The sequence below is a fragment of the Galendromus occidentalis genome, unplaced genomic scaffold, assembly GCF_000255335.2.
Source record: "Galendromus occidentalis unplaced genomic scaffold, Mocc_1.1 scf7180000077270, whole genome shotgun sequence".
NCBI lineage: Eukaryota > Metazoa > Arthropoda > Arachnida > Mesostigmata > Phytoseiidae > Galendromus > Galendromus occidentalis.
In genome coordinates, this window is record NW_003805258.1 from 5,291 (window position 1) to 14,898 (window position 9,608).

The 9,608-nt window shown below is 48.9% G+C and overlaps 1 protein-coding gene across 1 annotated transcript; it reads right to left on the reverse strand.

The window, feature by feature from the left end:
- Window positions 1-4,002: 4,002 nt before the first annotated feature.
- Window positions 4,003-5,181, reverse strand: LOC108864081 (uncharacterized protein K02A2.6-like). The gene has a single exon (XM_018639019.1). It carries the CDS (start codon window positions 5,179-5,181, stop codon window positions 4,003-4,005), a length of 1,179 nt encoding a protein of 392 aa, XP_018494535.1.
- Between the last annotated feature and the right edge of the window lie 4,427 nt (window positions 5,182-9,608).

Here is a 9,608-nt window from a genome sequence, read left to right on the forward strand (position 1 = left end):
GATTCAAATCAACCTAACAGATCTGATTGATGAGTTTCCAGATGTAATGGCGACGACAATGGCAGAGTTGGGACGGACGACTTTGGTTAATTTCGAGATCGAGGAGATCAAAGGAAGTAACCCGGTCAGATGTAGGCCAATTCGGTTAGCGTTGGCCGAGAGAGAAGCCGGGCAGGCTATCATTGATCAATTGATGGAGGCAGATAGGATCGAGCAGTCGAATTCTCAATGTGCGAGTCCGGTGCTGCTGGTTAGGAAGAGTGTTGTGGTATAAGGCGGTAGGTATTGGAACATCAAGGAAGACACCGTCGAGTTCACCTGGTTAATACTCAGCTCGTACTTGGCTCGTGCTTGTTTATTCTGGAATCGGTGGCTCCTTTTATACATAGTTCTCTATAGCAAGGGCCACTTTTAACCTTTACATCTAGTTATCCGCTATGCTGACTCAGAATCGTTGTAATATCATTGGCAGTTTTTCAGTCTACGCGTTAGGCTGGGAAGCCGACCGCGACAAAGAGTGACGGTACTTGGAGGCTGGTGATTGACTACAGACGTTTTAACGCGCAGACGGTTAAATTATATCACCCGTTACCGTGATTCGTTCCCGTTGCTTGGGGATATTTCCAGATTCCCATGTCCAAGGAGGCGTCCGAAAGGGCAGCGTTTGTCACTCCAGCGGGGCATTATCAGCCGAAGGTGATGATGATGGGATTACGTAATGCTCCCAGCAAGTTCCAGGAGCTGATGGTTGAGGTTAAGGACATGATTGGGAAGGGACAGGCGGTTCCGCATTTGGACGACTTGATCGCTGTGGCGACAGATGAGGATGAACACATGGAGAGGATTCGAAGGATACTCATGGCATTGAGGGAATCAGGGCTGACGATACGACTGAAGAAGCGTAAGTTCTTCATAGAGGAAGTCGAGTTCTTGGGATTTCGACTCTCGAGGGACGGGATGCAGCCAGGAACGAGGAAGACAGCAGCTGTAGCTGAGTTTCCGAAGCGCTCATGAGATCAGAAGATTCCTCGGACTGACGTCGTTCTTCGGTCCGTTGACCAGGCTGTTGAAGAGAGATGCAGAGTTCAGATGGTCGGAGGCTTGTGAAGAGGCGTTTGAGAGGCTGAAGGCGGAACTGGTGAAGGAATCGATTCTCGAGAGATTCGTTCCGGGAAGACCGACCGAACTTCATTCGGAAGCGAGCTGCTCTGGGTCAGGAGCAATATTGCTGCAGAGAGACGGGGAAGGCAGATTGAAGATGGCTAACGCGATTAGCAGGAAGTTGGACGACGCGGAAGAAAAATACCACTCGACAAAACTGGAACAGTTGACGATGGTATGGGCGCTGGATCGCTTGAGACATTACTTGGTCGGAGAAAAATTCAAAGTCGTGTCGAATTGTAATGCAGTGGCAGCATTGACGTCGGGGACTGGGATACCATCGCCACAGATGAGGAGGTGGATGGATGTTAGGAATCCGTGAGGATCCTGAGCATAGGCTCACTGAGAAGGGTACTCAGTCGGCAGGAGTCCACTGTTTGCAGTTTAGAGTTTGTTTCGGCACAATGTTCTGATGATCTCCGAGGGTCGAGGGCTGGCAGGGAAGATACTCAGGAATGAGGACGCAAGGGATGCGTGTGACAGAAGGATCTGTGTTTGATGTTCATCTGAATGCTGCTTATACATCGTCTGGACTCCATAGGCCAGTACAGTGAAAAAAAAGGAGTTTCCCAGAAAAAGGTGATCAGCCTTTTTCTGTGACAATCGATCAGAGTTTTTGGCTCGTATACTGAAGTGTCACAAACACTGACTTCTGAAAACTTTTAAGACAGTAACGGAAACGCCTTTGTTCATAGATGGAAGGCAATTTCCTAACAATGGAGCGGGTTGCCGAGTCCACGTTTGTGGTGGAACACCGAGCTGGAACATCGATGCAGCATGTTGATGCTCTGAGTCGGGGTCCGTTTGAAGAGGCATAGCCGTTTCCGGACATGGATGTATCGGCGGAGTTATTAGAAAACAGGGTGTTTACTGTGGTGTTAGGAGAGCGAGAGGGGCTGACATTGCAGGAGTCGGATAGATGGATTACGGACCGATTGAAAATTTTCGCCAAGGTGAAAGAGGAGCGGACAGCAAGAGAAAAGGGAATGATTCAGGAATTCGAGGAGAAGAATGGAATTCTCCACGGAGTGAAGAAAGTCGCAGAGATGGTTCCGGAGTCGGAATCGTAAAGCGGAAAAACTACGCGGCAAAGGGAGGAGCTGAAGCTCGTAGTGCCGGCGTTATCTCGGAAATATACCTTGGTGTTGGTTCACGACAAAGCGGGACACTTTGAAGTGGATAAGACGTTGGAGCTGATGAGACGGTTCTCTTGGTTAGAGGGTATGAGGAAATACACGGAGCCGCACATCCGCGCTTGTTTGGACTGCTTGTATAACGAGGAACAGTCGGGCAGAAAAGAAGGATTGTGTAATCCGATTCCGCCAATGAGGAGACCGTTTCAAAAAGTCTCCATCGATCACCCGCCTGTCGGAGGCCCCGGGTCAGGAGGTCGTTGATCGCTGCGTGTCGCGCCAGCCGACCGGTGGCTAGCTTGTAGCAACTGAGTCTATGCAGAGCAAGTCGGTCGATCGGGGTCCGCACACGCAGGTCGCCTCTTCAGCAATCGCCAGACCCAGTCTGAGACTCATCGCTCGAATGAAGTCCACATCAGAGAGGAGCGTTCATCGCATTGAACTCTTCCAGAACAAACTCGGAGCCCAAGAGGGTAACCAATACTTGCCGATATTGCAAAAGAACGGGGCACACTATTGAAAAATGTTGGCGCAGGAACAAATCTCGTAATGCCGCAGCCAACACTGCTGAATGCGACGGTGTTCAGTTCGAGGAGCAAGATCATGACTTGGCATCCTCAACAGAACAACTCGACTGGATCCTCGACCGCGGAGCAACACACAGTATTGTGGACTCCAAAGTCTGGTTCCGCGATTTCTTACCAGAAAGAGGCACCCGGAACGTCAAGCAGGGCGGAGCTGGAACCCTACAAGTCAAAGGCACCGGCACTGCCAAGATGACGGTCTCTCAGGGAAACGAATCATCAACCATCATCCTGAAAGATGTTCTCCTGGTCCCCAATGCAAAGGCGGCTGATATCACTGTAAGCTCACAGAAGACAAATGTAATTCTTCTTTCTTCCTTCTGGATCTCAAGGAGAGTACGATCGATTCAACCTCAAATCGGAGAATTTATTCAACTTCTATATCATTCTCGCCCTCAACCAGGGGTCTGTTATGCCGTTCCGGGCATCCGTGAGAAACAATCTTGGGAGTTCAATGAAATAATTTACCTTGAATCGGAGAATCGATTTTCACGTAAGCACTCCCGTCTCTGTCGAGCTCTGAATGCGCGGACTTCCACGAAATGAAAAAAGGCCAATGGAGCTGTGGCGCCCTCTCTCGATATCGGAACGCGCGATATTACACAAATACAGGGTAAATATAACTAGTACTGGTCTCACCCTCTCTAAAGGTAAAAAGTCCCTAAAAGCCGAAGAACGACGCGGACTGTACTACCTCAAGGCTCAACCGGAACCAGCGGTGACCTTCATGACTGATCTAGAAGGATCAGCCTCCCTTCGGAAAGCACATGAGTCTTTAGCCCGTATCGGCATAGACAAAGTCAAAAGGATCCTGAAACAGTTAAACATTGCATGTGCAAACGACTTCACCTCATGTGATGCCTGCCGCCGTGGAAAGTGTCAAATGCTGAATGGCTCGCTCGATTACTGAATGAAAAGACTTAACGCTGTGGTCACGAGTCTCGGCCTTCCGGTTGGTCGGCGCGCACCGAGATGGCGCTTGTCCTGTTTCCGCAATGGGAGAGGAGCGGCGTGGCGGGTTTATTCGAAGCATTGGATTATTGTATCGATTATTGGTTATGACTATGTAACATCTTTCTTTCATCCTTATTGATGTATTACGATTCGTACTTCTTCGGCTTCTTTTATGTTCTTCCGTATCTTGATTGGGCCGCGTTTTCGGGTGCTCTGGATGGTTCGTTGTTTGACGCAGCATCCAAGTCGGTATCTGGATCTTGGATTGTGGCCGTCGATGAATCACTGGAGTTTTGTGCTGCGCTGTTGAAAGACTGCTCCGATTCCGAATCTGTGCTGGTGTAGGAAGAGTCGTGTTCAGCTGCTTTCGGGTTGCTAGGCTGCTCCTCAGCGGGAATGGTCATCGTAGTGCTGAGCATTGGGTCTCTCGGGCGGGCTACATTCTCGGGTGTAGCACTAGGGTTTGGTCGCGCGTCGTTGGCAAAGTCGGGTCTTGACGCGGTGCGATTTCGTCTGAATATCGCGCCGTCGGACATCTTGACCTCGTAGGCGCGATCGTGGAGGACCCTGCCTACGGTACCTTTCTTCCAAAGCCTGGTTTTGATTTGAACCCATACTTTCTGATTCGGTTGGAGAGGGGGGAGCTCCCTTGCTCGCTTATCGAAGTGTGCCCTTGCGATGGTTGCGGCATCGCCTAATGTTCGCTTTCGAATTTCCCAGACGTTTTTTATTGGGGCTTCTACCTGGCGATTGGAGGTTGGGATCGAGCTTCTGAGTGTTCTCCCCATGGATATCTGGGCCGGAGAGGACCCGTCCGCGAGCGGAGACGTTCGCAAGGTCAGAAGAGCTTCCATGACGTCAGCTCCAGACATCTGAGCTTTGGCGATGGTGCTTTTGATAATTTGTGTGTGTCTTTCGACCATACCGTTTGCCTGAGAATGTCCAGGGGATATTGGTTGTCGCTTGATGTCCCATTTTTTGAGTTGATCTTCGAATCCCTTGGAGGCGTAGGGGGGCCCGTTGTCACTGACTAGGACTGTTGGGTAACAATGTAAGAGCCACCATTCTCCAAGGACCTTGATGACACACGTCGCCGTGGTTGTTGTCATTTTTTTTATGAGGAAGTCTTTGCTGAAGTAGTCGATGATGAACAGATGTGTGTCGTTGTTGTGATGTATGAAGTCCAGACCAACAGTATGCCAAGGATGCGGGGGAGCGGCAGTTGGTTTAAGTGGGAGTGGTGTGTTCGCTCGATCACGTGATCTACGAGGGATACACTTGTCGAGAATCTCGCGGAGGTCGGCTCCGATGGACGGCCAGAACACCAAGAAACGGGCTTTCTGTAACATTTTCTCGACGCCGAGGTGCGCCGCATGGAGGGCGGACAAGACTCGCTGCCGCTCTGAGGCTGGGATGACTAGTCTGAATCCACGTTACAGGAGGTTCTCTTCGCTGCGTAGCTCGTTCTGGAGGTGCCAGTATGCGCGTGCGCTGGGATGAGTTCCGGATTTGTGTTTCGGCCAACCTTGTATTGTGTATCTGATCGCCATTCTTGTCCCGGCGTCGCGGTCGGTTGCCTCCTGCATGCACCTCAGGGCGCTGTCCGTCATGGACACTGAGCATATGGCGGCTGAGTTTTGGTCGTTGATTTCCGGAGTGGCCGTCGTGTCGGTTTTCGGAAAACGAGACAGCGCATCTGCAACCCGCAGATATTTTCCTGTAACGTAGCGAATGGTGTAGTTGAATCGCATGAGGCGAAGCATCAGTTTTTGGAGGCGGGGACTCAAAAGGGATATATCTTTCCGGACGATAGCGACCAGGGGTCGGTGGTCTGATTCTATTCGAAAGTGTGAGCCGATTAGAACCGAAGGTGTTCACAAGCGAAGACGACTGCAAGGAGTTCCTTCTCGATTTGTGCGTATCGTTCCTGAGTATCGTTGAGGTTGGTTGAGGCAAACGCTGTCGGTTTTCCGTTTTGCATGAGAGCTGCTCCTAGGCCGTATGAGCTAGCGTCAGCGCTGATCGTGATTTCGGTATCCTCCCTGATTACGCTTAACTGTGGGGCGTTGGCAATGGCTGTCTTCAAATCATGGAAGGCGCTATCTTCCACGGGACCCCATTTGAAGGTTTCGTTGATGCGAGTTAATTTCCTCAAAGGAGTCGTTCGATCTGCGCAGTGGGGAACGAACTTGGCAACGTAGTTTACCATCCCTAGGAAAGTTTTCACCTCCCCCGATGTTTTTGGGGCTTTCATAGCAAGGATGGATTCGACTCTGCTCGGGGGAACGGCAATCCCGTTTGTCCAATTATGTGCCCGAGGAATTTCATTGACCTGCGGGCCAGTTGGAGCTTGGACTTTTTTAACTTGAGGCCTTTTTCGTGGCATTGTTGTAGGAAACATCTCAGCCGGTGGTCGTGTTCTTCCTGAGTCCGACCATGGATCAGGAAGTCGTCCACTGAGTTGATGATTCCGTCAAGATCCGCGAAGTGCGTGTGTATGGTCTCGCAAAATCTCTCTGATGCATCCACAATACCGAATGGCAGGCGTTCGTATTGGAAGTTGCCCCTCTGTGTAGAGAAGATGCAGAGTTCTTTGGATTTCTCGTCCAGTTCGAGGTGCCAGAGCGCACTGTCTGCGTCGACCACGGTGAAGATCTGGGCGCCGTTCAGGGAAGCGAATAACTCTTCTGCCTTGGGCATCGGGAAGCTGCGACGCTGTATATGATCATTTAGGTAAGGGGTATCTAGACACAGGCGCAGGTCGCCGTCCGCTTTACGAACCGCAACTATCGGGTTCACGTAGCGGGCGGGTCTTCGTACCTGGCGTATGATGCTTTTTGTCACCATTTGATCGAGCTTCTCTTTTGTTGCTTTTTGGAATCGCAAGGGGACACGTCGCGGAGGGAATGTCTTTTCTGGCGGATTTGGCGAGCGCAGGCGTATTTGTTGAATGCCGGGAAGTTCGCCGATCGTTCCGTCGAAAACTTGCTTGAACTCGTCAATCATATCGGCTGCTTGCATTTCGTGAATCTCGGCTCTTGTGGGTGATGTTCGTTCGATGAGGTGTAGTTTTCTCGCGTCCTGTAAGCCTAGAATTGGAGGAGCTGTGGTTCGTACAATGTAGAACCGAACGATATGCGTCCCCGAGTTTCCAGGTATAGTGACGCTTATGTCGGAAAATCCCTCTACTGGAATTTTGTGCGATGGATACGAGATGATTATTTCCGTGGTGGCTGGCAGCCGATGTTGCTGTTTGATGTTTTCGTATATGCGCAAGATAGTTGCTCCCGTGTCGAGTTTGAATTCGACGCTTTTCTTGCTCCTTGCGATGAGCAATTCTTGCCACCATGTATTCTCCTCGTTCGAAGTTTGTTCCGATCTTTGAAGACTGTCGAGTTGAGCTTCGTACAGGGTGGGGCATTATAACTTCCCCATTTTGTTTTGCCTATAAAATCCGAACCAAGAGGGCTAGCGAGGTCCTGATTGCGGTAAAATAACCGGGAGGACCTGCCCGCTCCGAAAAAAAACCATCGGACCGATATCCCCTGTTTAGCGGACAAGAATTAGCGAGATGGTGAAAAAAAAGCCGAAGGTAGTAGCGAGCTACTACCGCATAGTTGCGTGAAAACGTCAGAAGTTATTGTGTAATCATTTTATTAATGTTATTATTATTATATACGCCAACAGTATTCACCCAGAGGTAAAGATTTATGATTCTGAGAATGTCGTCAATCAGCTTTGCGTTTTGCTTCTTCCTAGGAGTACTATCGTGAAACATAAGATTTTTTTTCCGATATCTCCTATCATTTTATTACTTTCCGCGTCGCGTATTTCGAGAACGGTGATAATCTTGATCAACTGTTGAACTTTTATTGACCTCTCGGTTATCTATAGAATGATCAAGTTTTCGGCAGCCTTACTCTGGATATCCCCTTCTCTCGTGCCGGACTTTGCTCCGACATGCTGATCATGGACTTCAGGTCTTCCTTGCCCGGCTATCCGATTTGAATCGGTTCGATGTGATCGTGATCGGTCAGTCGTCATCATCGAGAGTCCTCAACCTTGTGTCCTCTATTCATAGGAGGTCAGTTTTTACCGTATCTTCTCGAAATGGTTCCGCAGAAACATCGCCATACTAGAAGGTTGTGGTGGCCAAGATGAACGAATGGATGGTGGCTTTTTTTATAACCTTTTCGTTTTTTTCTTGCAATCCCGGATTCCGGTCTTCGACTGCACTTGGCCTTTAACGGTTTCCCCGATGGATCCTAGTTCGAGTGTCGTTAACAACTTCGGTTGCACGATGAACTTCCACTGACCTCTCTGTGGCATGATAGACTGATCAACCAAACTTTGAGATGTTCCGTATCTTCATTTGAAAACTTGCGGTCGACGACTGTGCTCGACGAAGAATTCAGGATTTTTTTTCCGGAGAGCTCTTTGACTTGTAGATTCGTTACCGTGACACATTGGCCTTCCGTGTAATCCATAATGCCGACAGCATCCACCCAGTGGCGTAGCAAGACTTTCCGCCGCCCGGGGCGGAAGCTGCTCGCGCCGCCCCCTTCATTCTCTGCTTTTTGTGGTCGCTTTTCGACCTTTTTTTGTTCTACTATATGATATCTCTCGTCGGAGTATCAAGGAGCGAATGAGGTGAAGGTTTATTGAAGCGTTCCACAACTCTCATTTCGTTCAGTACAATGTAAAAAATGAAGCACCTCCACTCTCACATACACAAGTGTGTCAATTGATTTTTCGAGCGCTGTTCCGGTCAATCATCGGAGTTATCGTAAGAATCGGATTTTCTGAGCTTTGCGCTGAGCGGAATCGCGGACTGAATCCTCCAAAACAGACAAACAGACAAACAGACAAACAGACAAACAGACAAACAGACAAACAGACAAACAGACAAACAGACAAACAGACAAACAGACAAACAGACAAACAGACAAACAGACAAACAGACAAACAGACAAACAGACAAACAGACAAACAGACAAACAGACAAACAGACAAACAGACAAACAGACAAACAGACAAACAGACAAACAGACAAACAGACAAACAGACAAACAGACAAACAGACAAACAGACAAACAGACAAACAGACAAACAGACAGACATACGTTTTTATACATATAGATGCGAAGAAATCACGAAAATTCTGGAGAACTCTGGAAACTCCCGCCGAACGATTTCCGGTGAGGGACCCGGTACTCAATTTCCAAGGGAAAAAGAGCTCACCCTCATCATACGGGCACGACGACCCCCTCATCGCTTTTCTACAACTCCCGAGAACCCACCCCTGAATTTTCACGGCGATCGGTTCAGGCGTTCGTGAATTTTGCGAATTTCGGATTTTTCAATTTTTTTCCGAGATTTCGTATTTTCGTGGGTAAAACACTCAAATAATTTTTTAAGGTAGAAGGACTCATCGCATCGGAGAACTGACCCCCCTATAACCACCGCTGGATCGCCCAGAACACGCTCCTAAATTTTCACGACGATCGGTTCAGCCGTTTTCGAGTCTATAGGTGACACCAGACAAACAGACAAACAGACAAACAGACAAACAGACAAACGGACAAACAGACAAACAGACAAACAGACAAACAGACAAACAGACAAACAGACAAACAGACAAACAGACAAACAGACAAACAGACAAACAGACAAACAGACAAACAGACAAACAGACAAACAGACAAACAGACAAACAGACAAACAGACAAACAGACAAACAGACAAACAGACAAACAGACAAACAGACAAACAGACA